General features: G+C 40.1%; 1 protein-coding gene across 1 annotated transcript in view; it reads right to left on the minus strand.

The window, feature by feature from the left end:
• Window positions 1–1,146: 1,146 nt before the first annotated feature.
• The window catches only part of SP6 (Sp6 transcription factor), a 30,851-nt gene continuing 13,566 nt past the window's right edge, over window positions 1,147–18,431 (minus strand). The window contains exon 2 of the mRNA XM_070726867.1: window positions 1,147–3,817. Coding sequence (XP_070582968.1) covers window positions 2,677–3,780 — 1,104 coding nt within the window. The 5' untranslated portion in view covers window positions 3,781–3,817 and the 3' untranslated portion in view covers window positions 1,147–2,676. The remainder of the gene's footprint in view (window positions 3,818–18,431) is intronic.

Raw genomic sequence — 18,431 nt, forward strand, 5'->3', positions numbered from 1 at the left:
GAAATTGTTGATTTGAGCGGCTGATGGCCAGTTATTAAGTCATTGTCTGTTATGCCAAGTCCTTGATTCCTAAATGCCTAGTAAGTTGATGACAAGGGGCCTGTTTTCCAGGCTTCAATCATTTTCCTGGCTACCTTTGGACCCTGCTTGGCCTACAATCTTAGCTGCTAAATTGAAAGTATGTTCTTGTTCATTGCATTCTCAAGCTACTAATGAATTTGGGCTCTCTTATAACTTCCTTATGCTCTTGCAATCTTCCTCCTTGTCTATCTAATGTAGTCGCAGAAGCAATCCATGCAGGTCGTTCATAATCACAGAGGCAATTCATTACAATGCCTCCATGTCTGTGTAGGACAGACAGGGAGAAAACTAACCACCAGACTGCAAGAATACAAGGGAGCAGTCAGACAAGACCCCAACTCATTGGTAGCCTTACATTGCAATGAACAAGGACATACATTCAATCACAGGTACTAAGATTGTTTGCCAAAAAAAATACAAAAATAGGGAAATGACTAAAGCCTAAAAAATGGCCCTTTGACAGTCAACAGGACTGCTGATTTACCACCAACTTACCAGGTACTTAGGAGCTAAGGACTTAGCAGCACAAGTAAACAGCAGCCAATGACTTAATAACCAGCAATTAAGTGGCCTTCACCACCCCAATCAACAACTAAAAAGCTGCATACAATCTGGCATCACATAAATACTATGCATAGAATAGTCCAAAGCACACATTCTGGTGAGAGACAAGTTCCCCGAGGATGGGCAACATCCAGTCTAGGTCTTTAAAGCTGGAAATACTAAACCTCTGGTCCCAGTGACTGACCCAGATTAAATCCTGCATCATTTTCCTGGGACATGTATATTTGCCTTCATTTGTGAAAATATACCTCAAACACTTACCTGGCTCAAAAAGAATTACTAGCAATCCAGAGTATACAGTAGTATGCAGCCCTTCTGCATTCAGTTTCTGAGCAGAAATCTGCATTTTTCTATCCAAATTAAAAAAAACAAGTACAAATAAGATTTTTTAAATGCTTATATTATTTTCCTTGCACAACATGTATTGTAATTGCAATTTGTAAAAAATTGCACATGATGTCTGGGTCACATCTGAAACAAAAACCGTTCTAGGGTCAGTTCTTAAATCAAATCTGATTTAATTGTAGAACCTGGTTAAATTTGTGAGTCGCTACTGTGAGCAAAAGTTAAATCACTTTTTACGCAGCTGGAAATCAAGACGGTATTAACATAAATGAAAGATAGCCTCAATTTATCATAACCAATTCATGTGCTTGAACTAGTTTGCCATCTGCAGTAGTAAGAATGCAAAAAAACAAAACAAACACATCCTTAATTGCTGAATTTGCCCTCGGGCAATCAGAAACTGAGTCCTAATCCACAACTTTAGTACATATTTCCCTTGCAATGAAACTTTAAAGGCACAGTGAAGTAGGGGGAAAGGTTTGGAGGACTGAGAGAATATACATTTTTAAAGTGTGTGTACAGAGAAAGTGCTAGCCATTTCTACCCAATCAACAGATTTTCTGCCATGTACTAAGAAAATCCTGTCATTTTTGTGGAATTAAAAATATCAACCATAAGAAAGCGTTCTAGATATTAACAGAACAGCATATTAATTATAAGAAAATATGGTATTGTCATCCTGCCCTACACCCAATTGTTGTTGTTTTTTAAGGTAGGAAAAAACATCATTTTCCAGTTCCTTCAACTTTCTCTATCTTCTCATTTCTTTTTCACCTAAGAAAAGGAAACAGTCATATCACCTGGAAAGACCAGATGCTTTGTGTTTGGTTGAAAATATAAACGATTTTAGAAAACCTATTTTTAGTAGATAATCTAAGTAAAACATGGCACCAAAGGCGTATAGAAGTTCATGTTTCAGTTGGGACTTCAGGAAACTTTAAAGCTTGAATTATGTTATTCCATATTATAGTAATTTACAAGTGCCACCAACTGCCATAAAAATCCTAAACTACGTTTAGAGCTACCTTTATCCATAATTAAGGATATGGTCTGCTTTGGAAACAGAGTGAGGTAGCTGTCTGAGATGCAAGCCAATAATTCTACTCATACTCCTCGCAAAAAAATCCCCCATGGAAACTGAAGTGTGGTTAACATTTTGCATTAAACTGGATTTTTCATGTTACCTATTTAAACTGGAACCAAACATGGGATGGCTAATATCCAAACCCCTAAATCTCTAAGAGCTTAAACTAAAGAACAAGGTTCCACTATAAGCCTTTGTATGTTTTTGTGATTTTTGTATATAGCAAAAACATGAAACCTAATATTCAAATGGAAGGAGGCAAGGACTACATCCATCCATTTGTAACTGTCTCAAGATGTCACTTAACCAACCCACCTCCTCAACCATTCTTATAACAGTAGCTTCCTAAATTCCCTAAACAAAAGTACAATATGAAGTCCCACCCCAAAGCTGAAAAAGGCCAAACTTTCCAAATTGTCCCAACAATATCACCCTTTCCTCCTACAAAATAAATAACATTGCATTTAAGGACAGACTAATGTTCATGCCAGAGGATGGATTGATCCTATAGCCTTGAGTAGGAAGTTACAGACCCAAGATTGACCATTATAGAGAGACGGGAAGGGCTGGACATCCTTGAGAAAAGATGAAAAGAAAAAGGCTCAATTAGACTGAGAAGTAGCACTTGAAGTGCTTCCCTCAGGTTCCCGTTTGATTTTGGCAGGGAGCTCTGTTCCAGTTTTAGCCTCTCCTTCTGCTTCTTCTTTGGCACCATCGTGTGTCTTCATATGCTTGCTTAGATGGTCGCTTCTCATGAAGACTCGGTTGCAAACAGGACAGGTGAATTTTTTGGTTCCTGTATGGGTCTGAAGGTGCCTCTGCAATTCATCAGAGCGGGTGAAGCGCTTTCCACAGAACAACCAATTGCAGACAAAGGGGCGGTCACCACTGTGCCATCTCAAATGGGCCTTCAAATGGGATGTCTTGGCATATGCCTTGCCACAACCAGGAATATGACAGTTATGGAGATGCTTCTTTTTGGAATTGTCAGGGCACTGGCCCACCCTTTCAGCTTCTTGGCAGTTAGGACATCGACAGGCAGCTTGGCCAGAGCTCCGGGTCACTGAACGCCTTGAGCTTTTTGGCCTTCCACTACTATCCCCAGCTTGCTCCATTGGGTGAGGTTCTTGAGTAGAATCCAGGGATTTAATAACTTCTTGGTTCATGAGGTGGGATGCTGAAGGCAGCAGGTGATGAGGCGGACCACAGAGTTGATGTTCTGCAGAACCATAGCCACCCAACACTGGCTGAAGCCCACTTGTGTGGCCTGGTGGTTGGAGACCACTTTGGAGATCCATCCAGCTAGATCCAGCATGGAGATCCCACCATGGATTGACATTATTGTCATCGGTGGCATTGCCTGAATGTGTAGGTCTAAACCAAGGTTCATAGTGCTGAGACATATCTGGTGTTGCTTGTAAAAGCTTAGAGTATGACTCGGTTGGCAGCTGGTTTTCGCTGTCCAGATCTACCCTTGAAGACCCATGCAGCTCGTAACCACTGTTACCAGAGTATTCTGTGTCAGGTGCAGTCAAAGGCAAGTGCTGGAGTTCTGTGGGTTGCAGAGGGGATGGGAAATCTCCCCCACTCTCTGGGCTGGTACGAGGTTGATATGTCTGCAGAGGCTGCAGCTCCAAGTGGCTTGGAGAAGAACAAGGTGTCTCTGAGCACTGGTTGCCAAGAGAACCGCAGACGGCTGTGAGCATTGCAGAAGTCCCGTGGTGAGCAGGTTCTCAGATACACCTAAACATAAAAGACGGAAGAGGGAAGAAAGAAAAGTAAGACATCACCACTCATAGTATCCATGCATTAAAATTAACTTTTGTTTAGTTAGTACAACTCCAACTTTCTGGTATGGGCTCCAACCAGAGCATTTTTGATAAAACGGTAAAAATATACCAAAAATGTAATGGAAAACCTTTGTCCTAATGAATTTAAAGTTCATGGAAATATTTTTGTGATCAAATTGTGTTATCACTTCTTGCTAATAATTATTTTCCTAAGGAAAAGCTCTGAATTCAAAACACATTGGGAGTTTGAGGAATTCCTAATAAAACTGTTTTGTATCATTGTGTTTAAAAGCTTGACCTATGTTAATTGCTCTGATGCATCTTTGAAAGTAGACCTGTTACGCCGTCTGACAATTATTGAATAATAGCTTGAGGTTTCCATCTGCAATATTTGAAGAATTTGTACAAAGAATTAATAACAGTTGAGCCAAGAATTTTCTTATTTAAATCTCCTCCATTATTAACTCTCTAGACAAACACATGCAATTTTTAAAAACTTTCCTATCACATGAAAAAACAAATATATTGGTAAATAAGTCTTTCAACAAAGCCCACTGACATTATAAAAGAACTTGCTGTTTACTAATTACTGCTGAAAACTAGAAACATTAGTTTTTAAATATACAGTATAAATATTTCATTCAAAGAACATATGGAAGAAATCCCAAATTCAAAGATCAATATCCTACAATGTTGAAATATGTTGAGTACATATACCAGTGATGGCGAATCTATGGCACGGGTACCACAGGTGGTACAAGAAGCCATATCTGCTGGCACACTAGCTGTTGCCCTAGCTCAGCTCCAATGTTCATGTGTGTGCTGGCCAATTGATTTTTGGCCTGCACAGAGGCTCTGGAAGGCTGTTTTTTACTTCCAGATAGCCCCTGGGGGATGGTGGAGGGCGTTTTTACCCTGCCCCGGCCCCAGGAAAGCCTCTGGAGCCTGGGGAGGGTGAAACAAGCCTACTGGACCCACCAGAAGTTGGGAAACAGGCGGTTTCCGGGCTCCAGATGTGGGGGGGTCGGGGAAGCAGTTTTCACCCTCCCAAGGCATTGAATTATGGGCGTGGGCACTCGGGCATGTGCAATAGTATACGCCCACAATCTCTGGGCACCCAAAGAAAAAAAGGTTCACCATCACTGACATATACAGTAGAACCCCGACTTACGAGACTAATTGGTTCCGGAAGGAGGCTCGTAAGTTGGAACGCTCATATGACGAAACATTGTTTCCCATAGGAAACAATGTAAAGTCAATTAATCCGTGCAACAACAAAAAAAAACCGCTGCCGCCGAACGCGGAAGTTAGCGTTCGGCTTCAGGAGACAGCTGCGAAGCGGCGCGGGTGTTTTAAAACGTCGCAGCCGGCCTGGGGGGCTTGCCAGCACCCCCCCGAGCCCCCCAGGCCGGCTGCAACCTTTTAAAACACACGGGATACGAGCGCCAAGGAGCTGTCTCCTGAAGCCGAACGCGGAAGTTAGCATTCGGCTTCAGGAGACAGCTCCTTGGCGCTCGTATCCCGAATGTGAGCTCGGGAGGCGAACAAAAATGTCGCTCCCCTCCCAGCTCTTATCTCAAGTAGCTCGTAAGTAGAGCTGCTCGTATGTCGAGGTTCCACTGTACCATAAAAAATATGTAGATACTCCGCTGAGAAATATGACTGTCTTTCCAAATATTTGCTGCACTCACATGGATTAAAGTATGTGGTTTTCTCACTCCAGTCGTTCAGAGCCAGCAATGCCAAACTGGTAATTTCCTTCTCATAACTCTAATATGAACACCTGTCATAATATCCAAGGTCCTTCCATAATATCCAAGAGGCACCTCATACCATGATAGTTCTAATCAAATTAGATATATATATTTCCAGGGTAGTTATGTTATATTTGTCTTTAAGAAAAATACAAGCACTGTTGTAGATGTTGTTGCAGTGGGGTGGAGAAAAGACTTAAACATAGTTTACTCCTTTTGCCTCCTTTAAAAGCCTTTCTTAGAGACAGACCCTCTAATCGTCAGTTTCTGAGAACAGATAACAGTAATTATATCATCTACAGGCAATTTAGCTACACAACTCTCACTTCAGCCCAGAGGAAACAGAAGGCTTGCCAAATACCTAGAATACAAAATACTACTGGCCTGTATTTCTCTGGAGGGAGGGAGAGAGGGAGGGAGGAAAGAGGAAGGACCGATGCTGATCTCTATTGCTGAATTATCTTTATGTTTCAAATGTAAATATAGAAGACAAACTCCCTCCCTCCTTCCTTCCCTCCCTCTCTCTCTTTCTCATGCACTCATATTAACTGTTCCATATAGAAAGTTTACTCCTATCAGGTTTCAACCCATTACTGTGAATAGTCCAGAGTAGTCCAGACAGATAAGATGAGAGTTGATGGAAGATCCCAAAGAATGCCTATCCCTTTCTCCAGAATACCATGTTCTGACTCATTGTTTGTCTGTGTGAGAGAATGATGCTCCCTGTATTTGCACACACCTCAGAAATCTATCTATGCCAGATCAGCTATTCCCAACTCGGTGCCTTCCAGATGTGTTGGTTTACTTTTATGGAGAATTATGGGATTAGTAGTTAGGACTTCCCTCAGGTTGGGAAGGTCTAATCAGAGGAGAAACTCTTCCGATTTAACGCTCCTCCACTCCTCCCTTTTTAGAGCAAATGAAGTTGTTACCATAACTGGCTAATCTTCCTCCTAAATTATTCCTTGTGCAAACAACCTGCTCGTGGATGTACAGAAATATCAAAGCTCTACCTTTCTTCTTGTCTCAATCAAGAAGACAACACAAACAACAACAGAAGGGAAAGTAAAATGTCTCAATAGTTTACTCCAGGGTCCTAATAATGCATGGGTATTGGAAACACTAATTTGATTTGCTTTTATTGTAAATCTTAACAGTTTGCATTTTAAAATCAACATAGAGAAATATTTGAAATTTTGTATTCCTGAAAATTTTATTTCTAATATGAGTATCTGTAAAAATAATTATTACAGTTTTGACAAAAACAGATATATTCAGCAAAGAGCATATGAATACAAATGAGTCAGGAAAAATATGCACATATTAATTTTTGTAGAAATTTTTAAAAGTTCACAAGATGTAGTAATAGGAGAAACAATTTAAAAATGGATAGGAAAAAATCAATTCCTCTGTGTCAGCCTCAAATTTTAAACAGAGTCAGGATATGTTGCTTATGAGGTACATTAATTCTATTTACTTGGAAGGAGAAACTACCGTGTTTCCCCAATAGTAAGACCATGTCTTACTTTCTTTTTACCCCCAAAAGCCCCACTATGTCTTACTTTCGGGGTATGTCTTACATTACCATCCCCGGAAGCGAGCCAGTTTATGCCCTGGAAACCAGCTACTCTTCCAGCCAAGGCACCTTTTGAGCGGCGTTGCAAAAAAAAAACCACACATCTTACGTCTCCCCTTCCCCCAACCCCGGCCTCTTTCACACAACCCGACCTCTTTCTTTCTCCTTCTCCGGCAGATCGAGCACGCGAAGAGGCACCTCTCACCTTCCGCCGCTGCTGGCCGCCCGCCCTCTTTCGCCCAGCGCCGCTTGAAAGGACACCCCCCCTTGGCTTCTGCGATATGCCGGAGAGCCAGAGAAGGGGGCGTCCGGACCCCCCCACCCCCAGAAGAAGCCAAGGGAGGGGGGTCCTTTCAAGCGGCGCTGGGCGAAAGAGGGCGGGCGGCCAGCAGCAGAAGGCGAGAGGTGCCCCCTTCTCCGGCTCTCTGGCATATCGAAGAGTCACCTCTCAGCTTCCGCCGCTGCTGGCCGCCCTCTTTCGCCCAGCGTCGCTTCGGAAGCCGCCGAACGCCGTCAGGGAGGTGCTTGGCGAGCGGAGAGGCGGTCACCAAGCGCCCCCCTGATGGCATTCGGCGGCTTCCGAAGCGACGCTGGGCGAAAGAGGGCGGCCAGCAGCGGCGGAAGGTGAGAGGTGCCTCTTCGCGCGCTCGATCTGCCGGAGAGCCGGAGAAGGAGGCACCTCTCGCCTTCTGCTGCTGGCCGCCCGCCCTTTTGCCCAACGCCGCTTGAAAGGACCCCCCCCTTGGCTTCTGAGATATGCAGGAGAGCCGGAGAAGGGGGCGTCCGGACCTCCCCACCCTCAGCAGAGGCCAAGGGGGGGGTCCTTTCAAGCGGCGTTGGGCGAAAGAGGGTGGGCGGCCAGCAGCAGAAGGCGAGAGGTGCCCCCTTCTCTGGCTCTCCGGCATATCGAAGAGGCACCTCTCACCTTCCGCCGCTGCTGGCCGCCCTCTTTCGCCCAGCGTCGCTTCGGAAGCCGCCGAACGCCGTCAGGGGGGTGCTTGGCGAGCGGCACTTGGCGAACGGAGAGGCGGTCGCCAAGCGCCCCCCTGACGGCGTTTGGTGGCTTCCGAAGCGACGCTAGGCGAAAGAGGGCGGCCAGCAGCGGCGGAAGGTGAGAGGTGCCTCTTCGCGCGCTCGATCTGCCGGAGAGCCGGAGAAGGAGGCACCTCTCGCCTTCTGCTGCTGGCCGCCCGCCCTTTTGCCCAACGCCGCTTGAAAGGACCCCCCCCCTTGGCTTCTGAGATATGCAGGAGAGCCGGAGAAGGGGGCGTCCGGACCTCCCCACCCTCAGCAGAGGCCAAGGGGGGGGTCCTTTCAAGCGGCGTTGGGCGAAAGAGGGTGGGCGGCCAGCAGCAGAAGGCGAGAGGTGCCCCCTTCTCTGGCTCTCCGGCATATCGAAGAGGCACCTCTCACCTTCCGCCGCTGCTGGCCGCCCTCTTTCGCCCAGCGTCGCTTCGGAAGCCGCCGAACGCCGTCAGGGGGGTGCTTGGCGAGCGGCACTTGGCGAACGGAGAGGCGGTCGCCAAGCGCCCCCCTGACGGCGTTTGGTGGCTTCCGAAGCGACGCTAGGCGAAAGAGGGCGGCCAGCAGCGGCGGAAGGTGAGAGGTGCCTCTTCGCGCGCTCGATCTGCCGGAGAGCCGGAGAAGGAGGCACCTCTCGCCTTCTGCTGCTGGCTGCCCGCCCTCTTTCGCCCAACGCCGCTTGAAATGAACCCCCCCTTGGCTTCTGCTGGGGGTGGGGGGGTCCGGACGCCCCCTTCTCCGGCTCTCCGGCATATCGTACCGTGTTTCCCCGAAAGTAAGACATATGTCTTACTTTCGGGGTATGGCTTATTTTAGCCGACCCCCCTGAAACCCCCCATATGTCTTACAATCGGGGGGGGTCTTACTATCGGGGAAACACGGTATCACTTTTTTTCCGTACTTTACCTTTTACGATCCTATTCTGAAAATACAATTAAAGAAAATTAAACTGCAATAAGTTTGAATTTTTTTTAGTAAACTATTGAAGATTGTTTTTATCCTAGTTACTAATCATAATTGGGATTTTGCATGATTGCATTAATAACTAATGCCTCATTTGCATTTAATCTTTTCCCATTTTATTTTTATTAAATGTACAGTATATGCTACCCATTTCAACATGTAATTATGAGCAGCAACTTAGGCAATTTACTATACAATATTTTACTTTATTCAGAAATGGTGCCCCTTCTCAGTCAAGATGGGTTATCCTCGTCCATTCAGTGATGAGGACTAAGTCTGTTTCTCTTTTTTAATGCCAGGATCTACCCTGCTAGAACCCAGTTTTGACGATTCCGAAGATTAGACTCGGCATGGCAAAACTGCAAGATAGACCTCTGCAAGAGTTGGGTGTTCTCCAGGGTTGTGAAGAGGTCCACTGATGGAAGGCTGAATCTGGACATGATGATATGGAAGATCGATGGGTGTAGGCACCATTCAGCATGGTTCACTGTTGAACGACTTAGCCAATCTACCTGCATGTTGGTAACCCCAGAGATGTGATCCGCTGACAAGAATAGGTGTCGCTCTGACCATAGTACCAGCCTCAGTGCCTTACTCATGAGGGTCCTGGAGTGAGTGTCCCTTGGTGGTTGAGATGCACCTTGGTTGTAATGTTGTCTATTAGGACCAAAACATGTTTGCTTGCCACAAGGCAATGTAATTGTTACAGGGCTAACGACAAAGCTCGCAGCTTTAGCCAAATGATAGAGCACTTGGTGTGTGTTGCTGACCAAAGGCCTGAGCCATGTGTCCCTGAAATGGGCACCCCACCCGCTAAGATTGGCATCCATTATAATGGTAATCATGGGCAGAGCATTGAAAAGGGAGCCCTTGGAGATGTCTGGAGAACCCTGCCACGGGTTGGAGAGACCATCGAACCCATGGTAGACCAGGAACCTGTGGTGTGAAGAGCTGTAACCCATCTTCTGAAAAGGCAAGAGAAACTATTTTGTTCCCAAGAGTGTAGGTGGGCCCAAGGAGTGATGGATATACTAGATATCATTTTCCAAAGGAGAGTGGACAATACTATTAAGGGGGGCATACATTTTCATTGTACCTGTGATGCTAATCCTCTGATACTGTCCTGTCTCTCCTGAAAAAGGGAAACCCTACACTCTAGGGAGTTGATAACTGTTCCAAAAGGAACTATGGAAGTGGAAGGTGGCTTTTCTCAAGATTTGATTGAGAACCCGTGGTGTCGCAGTGAGGAAATGGTTACCTGGAGGTGCTGTAGTGCAAGCTCTTTAGTGGGCACGTGCACCAGAATATTGTCCAGGTAATAATGGACACGAACAGGTAAGGTCCTTAAATGAGCCACTAGAGCTGCTAATCTCTTAATGAACACCTGGGGAGCAGAGGAAAGCCCAAAGGGTAATGCTCTATTTTGGAAGTGTCTACTACTGCGTAGTAAATCCGAAGATATTTGCAGTGCTGATGGGAAATAGTGATATGCATGTAGGCTTCCATCAAGTCTAGCAAGGCCATAAAGTCTCCCTGGTGGATACAAGCCAGGATGGATTGGAGGGAGCACATCTTGAACTTACTATACCTACGGTATGAGTTCAGATGCTGTAAATCTAGTATTGTCCCCATGTCTTTGGAACCACAAAAAGGATTGAATAAAACCTCTGGCCCTGTTGGTCACATTTTATTTCGTCCCCCCTTTGGCATCTTTTTTTTAATGGCTCTATTCCACATTTCTTCAATATTACTGTAACTTTTATCTCACGGCGAGTTGTCCTGTGGTGAGCTGGCCATGGCGAGTTGGCCACGACAAATTGACTGTGGCAAGTTGGCCAAGGCCAGTTGTCCTAGATGCAGTTAGGGAATTCAAAACACATCTTAAAGTGGTTGAGGTTGATAAAGATTGCAATACTGAAAGTCCTATTTAGCATTTTGTAGGCAATCCCATTTGGTTGGTAACTTCCCTGCATTTGCAGGGAATTGAACTAGGAATGGTTAGCAAGAAATGTATAACAATATTTACTACAAAAACCTAATTTGCTTTTGAGCATATTTTATGCCACTAATAGAAATATCCGCTTAATGGAAAAAAGAACACATCCATTTTATCCTGATTTTAGAGTATTGATTCTCTTGGTGTCACACAAAATAGTCCTTCCTCTAATCTTTTCATGTTTTTTCTTTCAATACTTTTTCTCTTCTGATTTCTTGTTTTTTTTTCTCCAAACCACTTTTATGGTAGATTTGTTTTGTTTCCCAATCAGACTTTCTTGGTGTTATTGACTAATGTGCATTACAAAATTTTACCCATTATTGAATACCTAGCTGGATGACTGCTTGCATTAGCAATCAAAATATATTGTACAATCATTTTCCCTTTTTGGCAGATTTAATCAGAATAGGGAAAAAATGGGAAGTTATATAGAATTGGGGAAAGATGAGTGAATTACAAGGGCAGAGTAATATGATATTGGATGTTTTTCTGAACATTAGATCATTTTTTTAAAAAAAATCTTTGAAGTATCATATGATTTTAAAGGTGGAATTCATTTTGAAGCAATAAAATTCTATTTTGCAGTATTTCCCCTACTGTCTATTGAGCCTCCTGCAAATGGGGGAAAAATAGAAAATACAAAATGAATGGCTATATTCTTTTCTTCTTTTGCCAAGCCCACAATACTACACAATTGTTAATAACTGGACAATATTTTGTACTGCTCTAGAATATACTGTATCTTCAACAGAATTTTAAAATGCTATCGGAAACAATGAGGGAATAGAAGTATGAGTAAAATTGAACTTTATTAAAAAGTGAATTGCTCAGGAATCCAATCTGTATTCCTGCATAGCTGCCAAAGGACAGGTGTGATTATCAGAATTCAGAAAAGATATTTATCTGAAACAGCAGTAAAAAATTTTCAGGAAAAATTATTATTTTGTATAATTTTAATCAATTTTTTAGAAAGAAAGTTTAATATTCCTAGATTGTTATCATTGAATTAGGCCCCTGCAAATTATGATTTTGGGATATTTTTTTATTTTGAAGTCTCTAATTTTGTTTTTGACTCTGGTCTCCCCTATGGGCATAAAATGTTCCAATGACCGATTTACTGCAATCAAAGTACATTTCATAGTGATTAGAAAATACGGTGCATGAAATTTTAAGTATTAATATATGTCATCAGCAAAACATCAGCATATTTTCTCAGATGGTATTACTAAGATGTTATTTCACCAATATAACAGTTATTTTTAAAAAGTGTATTATTTGAGATGTACTGTATATGATAGTGTGCTATCATTATTGCTAAGCATTTCAAGTTGACCACTTTATTTTTAAAATGTTACCCACCAAACCCAAAAGTTCAATTTGGGTTATAGAATTTATTCTTCTTGCGTTTGTTTACAATCAAGGAAAGTATATAAAATATAACTATTAGGGATTTGCTTTTTATGAGTTTTTACTCCAGTGTTTCAAGTGGTTCTGTTTACGAAGTTTATAATTTCTTTTAATTATGTTGCAGCCTGCCCACAGCCTTCAAGCTAGGGTGTGATAAAATTCTCTAAAATCTCTTCTATGTCCTGTTGTAAATTAAGGTTATTCTGTTTAGAAAAGATAACTTCTATGAAGGTTGGCTTGATGGCTATTCTACGCTTGCGCTCCTTCCATTAGCACCCAAATTATATGAATATCTTCTATACTGGGTGGCCAACAGCATTTGGAACAAAACAAATCTACTAAGAAACAAGTCTTATTTTGCACTCTGGGCTTATTGCCAGGTACATTTGCATCAGATTACAGTCTCAACAAGGCTATGGCTTTAATTTATTATTTTTATTCATTTTAATCAATTAAAACCAAATAATCAAGAAATACATAAGTACAAATACCCATTCTAAAAAGTTTGTGAAATGTATCAGCTTAAAAAGCATTTTCCCAATTTTCCACTTAGGTGAGAAAACTGCTTCAAAAGCAATGCTTTTTATAAAAACATAAATTGCAATTACAATACAAATTAGAGGACAAAGTGGTTAAGGGGACAATGATAGCATGGGCATAAAATTTTGGATATGCTATTCTTTTAGAAGAATGGGATAAAATTTGGGAGGAAAATTACAAATTTACTCTGGTGGCATCATGTAAGGAAAATATATATAAAATGTTCTACCGCTGGCATCTCCCCTCCAGCACATTGGTAAAAATGTTCCATACAATGCCTTCGAAATGTTGGAAATACAAGAAGAAGCAAGAGACCTAATACCATCTTTGGTAGACTTGCCCTTAAATTAAAGTATTTCAAAATAAAATAAGAAATTGGCTGGAAGAAATTACACAACAGGCGATTGATTTGAATTTGGAACTGTTCTTGTTGGAAATTTTTAGAGAAAAGTTTTAAAGAAAGAACTGTCATATAGTTCATGTAATTACCGCTGCTAGGATAGTTTATGCGCAGAGTTGGAAAAATGATACCATCCCCACATCCTCAATGGTTGTTAGAAAAAATCTTGGAATGCTCTGAGATGTGCAAACTAACAATGGAGGTACATGAGAAGGGGAAGACAGAATTCTATGATGCTTGGAATAAATGGTGTAAGTGGTTAAATCACAACAAAAAACTTCAAATTTGGTTATGAAAGGTGAACTATAAAAAACTGTAAATGGTCTTACTTTCACATCTTCAGGGGTAAGCTACTGCCCAGATGCAGGGGGAACGCAGTGGGGTAGCAAAAATGGAGTTCCACCCCAGAGCACCCAATTTGCACTGAAAGATGTTGAAAGAAAATGCATAAGCCATGCCCACAGTGTGGTAGTAAAAATTTTGGTAGCCCTTCATTGCATGTCTTATGTAAACAATTAGAGGTATATATAACTAAAATGTTAGAAATAGATGTTGAATATAAAGGAGATTCAATCAATTAAATACAAAATTGGGTAAACAATAGCGATTGTTTAGATCAAATATCTAAAATTCAATTATTTTATTTTATTTTATTTCTGCATTTTATTTCTGCTGTATCTTTTGTTCCAATATTCATTTTGAAAGCAAGGAAAGACTAATATGCATACAACCAGGAGCCATTTTACTGAAAAAAATGCTAAAGTTCCAAATAAATAAAAAAATTATGACATGAGAATATACATACACAAACACACAGAGGTTAAGATAAATCTGGTTAAGAAAGTACATATAAAATATTGTTTTACTGTCATGCATATTAACCGCTGTGTACTTTATATTTACTTAAACTCATTATAAGCACAACAAAAACTCATATTTAACCACTTATGCCCCATTAATTTTTAAACTGCAAAACACAGATTTACTATGAAACAATATGATGATATCTTCAATTAGCTTGAAGGAAAAGCATAAACAGGTTTTGTTATCTCTAAATCTAAATTCCACTTGACAACCTCTGTTGGATCAAAAGTCCCATTATCAAAGTGTGCAGTAATACTAACCCCATATACTGTGTATGTAGGATGCCTAGCCCACTACAACTGCTTTAAAAGGCATATATTAAATAAAGTAAACAACTGAATATTTCTTATAAAAATTATAAGCCAATCAATTGCAAACATACAATAATAATGTGATACTCACATGAAAGATGCACAACTTCTAAAGAAAATGCACTCAGTGTATAAATAAATCTACTTTTTATTGAATCGAAGATATACAAGCAATTCTGTTTTCATTACGGTACTTGAGGAAGACAGACAGACACAGTAATAACATAGTCTCCCAAGTGAACACATTACATGCCATTTTGAAATTGATTTAAGATAGTATTTTTCACACCAAAGAACTCCAGGACAATTTCTTCTGAGAGAAAAATTTATTTGAATTAAAATTTTAACAATATTTTTCTCGAATTAACATGTAAATGAAATTAATATTTGAATTAAAAATTTAGCATTATTTTCCCTAATTATCAAAACATATCTAATCTGAAATTCCTTCTTCAGAATTACTTCCTGAATGAATCTTATGTTCTATTAAAGGCCAATGCAAAAAAATATATGCAAAACGTGTAAATTAGATGACTAAATTTAATTCCACCCCAAAAAAATATTACGGCAAAACCAAATAAAATTTAACTTGGGCAAACATCTCAAATGGAAATTGGCAATTTTGTACTACCAAAATTAAAGCATCTTTACTTAATTTAAAAATTGTGAGATTCTTTGAAGGAATAGCAATTATTTTTGGGATAAAACATGACGATTTAGTGAATACATTTCTTTGCCTGGCTTTATTTTTAACTTATTTTTATTGAATGAAGACAAGTTTATTCAGCACTTAGAATGAGATCTTGAATTATGAATTCAAAATGTATTCAAGGTATCTGTTGTAGTCCAAATTAATTAAATTTCAAGGAGGAATCTGATGCATTTGAGGGATATATTTTTAGCCTCTGACAAAATATTCTCCTTCTTTTCCTTTCACTCTCCCTTTTCTTCTTTCTTGTTTTTTCTCTCCCTCCCCCTTCCTTCCTTCCTCTCTCTCTCATTCATTCATTCAATTTTTATCCTGTATTTATTACTTTATAAATAACTCAATGCAATGAAGCACCTAATATATTCTTCCCATTTCCCCCACAACATGGGTTGAGGGACAGTGATTGGCCCAATAACATCCAGCTGGTTTCATAGTTTCTATGACAGCACCTTAACAATTACATTAAACTACCTCTTTTTCTTACCTATGTAAATAAATTAATTTACAAAACCAGTATTATTATTAACAATGTTGCACTTCAATGATTAGCTGGCTTATAAATTGGTATTTGATCTTATTAATGTATAGATCTTATTAATGTTTAGATTTTATTGTGTTCTATTAGTCTAGATTAAATGACAATATATTTTATTTATTTATTTATTTTTATTCTGCCCTTCTCCTTAGACTCAGGGTGGCTTACAACATGGTAACAATACCACTTTTTAATAGAGCCAGCATATTGTCCCCACAATTCGGGTCCTCGTTTTACCCACGTCTGAAGGATGGAAGGCTGAGTCAACCTTGAGACGGTGATGAGATTTGAATCACTGACCTACAGTCAGCTTCAGGGGCCTACAGTACAGCACTCTACCTGCTGCGCCACCCCGGCTCCATGTATGTCATCCATTAAATCCAGCTCCATGTATGTCATCCATTTTGCTACTCAATGTATGTCATCCATTAAATAAACAAATGAACAAACAAACATTAAGCCATTAAAAAGTTTAGTTTAGTTTAGTTTAGTTTAATCAGATTTGTATGCCGCCCCTCTCCGCAGACTCGGGGCGGCTCACAGCAATAACAATACAATGTAAAACAAATCTAATATTTAAGCTAATTTAAAAAACACCACAAATTAAAACCAATCATACATACTAGCGTACCATGCATAAATTTTATAAGCCTAGGGGGAGGGAACATGTCAATTCCCCCATGCCTGACGACAGAGGTGGGTTTTAAGGAGCTTATAAAAGGCTAGGAGGGTGGGGGCAACTCTGATATCTGGGGGGGAGTTGGTTCCAAAGGGTCGGGGCCGCCACAGAGAAGGTATAGGCCTCACCATTTTCCATGAAGATTTTTTAATTTTAACCATTTTATTATTGTTCCCAAGCTACTGTCTTTCACTTTCTTTGATGACAAATGTAGCCATGGTTTAGCCATAGTTTCATTTTCGTTTAAATAACATTTCTAGGGAAAAACTGGTAGAGGCAGGATTACTTCTCCTTTAGGCACCTCAGTTGCAAATTTAATGCACCAAAACCTACAGACTTTCATCCTCTATTCAACCCCCTGTACCATCTGCCTCTCTGATATTTTGTTCTTGGTATTTTTTCATAAGCCTAAGGCTTAATTTCACTATGATATTTATAGATAAAGTACTTACTTGGTTAAATTGTTCATGCTGCTCCCATTCCATTCAGAGGCATGCATCAATTGTGCACACAGTATTCATAATCCATATATTTGGGTGGATATATTGTGCCAAAATTGTATAGCAAGTGTAATAAGCACAGCAAGAGTTGCATGAAACAGGTTATAAAGCAGTGCTTTGCTTTTATTTAATACATTTCTACGGCTGTATATTTCATGTTTTTTTACACATGTGAATTCAGATAGCTGATCTCAAACAGTGAGTTACTGATTTAGATTTGCAAAAAGGATTTCTAGTTCTACCAAGAGGCACTTTCTTGAGCCATTTTGCAACCTTTTCCAATCAGCCACCTACCTTAATCACATAATGATCACAAAACTCAGAAGGGTTTGATCTTTAACTGGATTCAATGCCATCCCAAAGGCACTTAGTGACGGGAGATAATTCCCATTGAACAGAGACTGTGAACATGCAGTGAAGGAATAACTGAAACTATGGAAAATACTATTTACTACCTGCTTTTCACAAGTGTCCACCAGGAATATCGACTAAACATTTTGGTTGTTCTGATTTGTTTTATCTTGAGTTATTATTGCATTAATCTGATTTTATTTTCATGACCACAGCTAAGTACAGTTCTGTAGATAATGTTGTATGCTGTAGTGTTTTTCCTAATCCTTTTTAGATATCTTAGAACAATTATATATTTCTTTCTTTATCCCAATTGCGATTGGATTTAATTTACTCATCTAATCTGTATTATTTATTTAATTAATTAATTTAACATTTATATAAAGTTGCCACCCGCTATCCAATTCTGGGTGACTTCCAATCAAATGACCTAATAAAGATTAGTAATTTAAGAAATTTGAAGATTTACATGATTTAATTTATATAATTTAACCTTGTTCTGTTTTATTTGTTTGCTGCATTTGTATAGTTGCCAATCTCACCTGATATCACTCTGGGAAGTCTTGAGGATTAAAACAAAAACTAAACAACCAGTATAATTTATCAATTAAAACAAATAGTTATAGGAGTTTCAATTTAATATAGGAAGAGCATTTCTTATTACTTGTGAATTATATCCCTAGAACAAACAATTTGTCATCTCTGAAGAGCTTTGACTTACAATTCAGGAGTTCAAAAAAGAAGATAATTCTATGTCATTGAAAATTAAATCATTCTCGTTTTAAGTAATGGATTCAGGATAGGTATGTGTTATCTATTTCTGAAAACTTTCATGTTCTAAAAATAAGAAGATAACACAGTACACTGTCTGCTACATGGCCTAGATTTAATATAAACAACTGAATTAATTTCATATACCGGTAAGTTTTTATACTTACTATATAGATTTTTCTTTGTTA

The sequence above is a fragment of the Erythrolamprus reginae genome, chromosome Z (assembly GCF_031021105.1).
Source record: "Erythrolamprus reginae isolate rEryReg1 chromosome Z, rEryReg1.hap1, whole genome shotgun sequence".
NCBI classification, from domain to species: domain Eukaryota; kingdom Metazoa; phylum Chordata; class Lepidosauria; order Squamata; family Dipsadidae; genus Erythrolamprus; species Erythrolamprus reginae.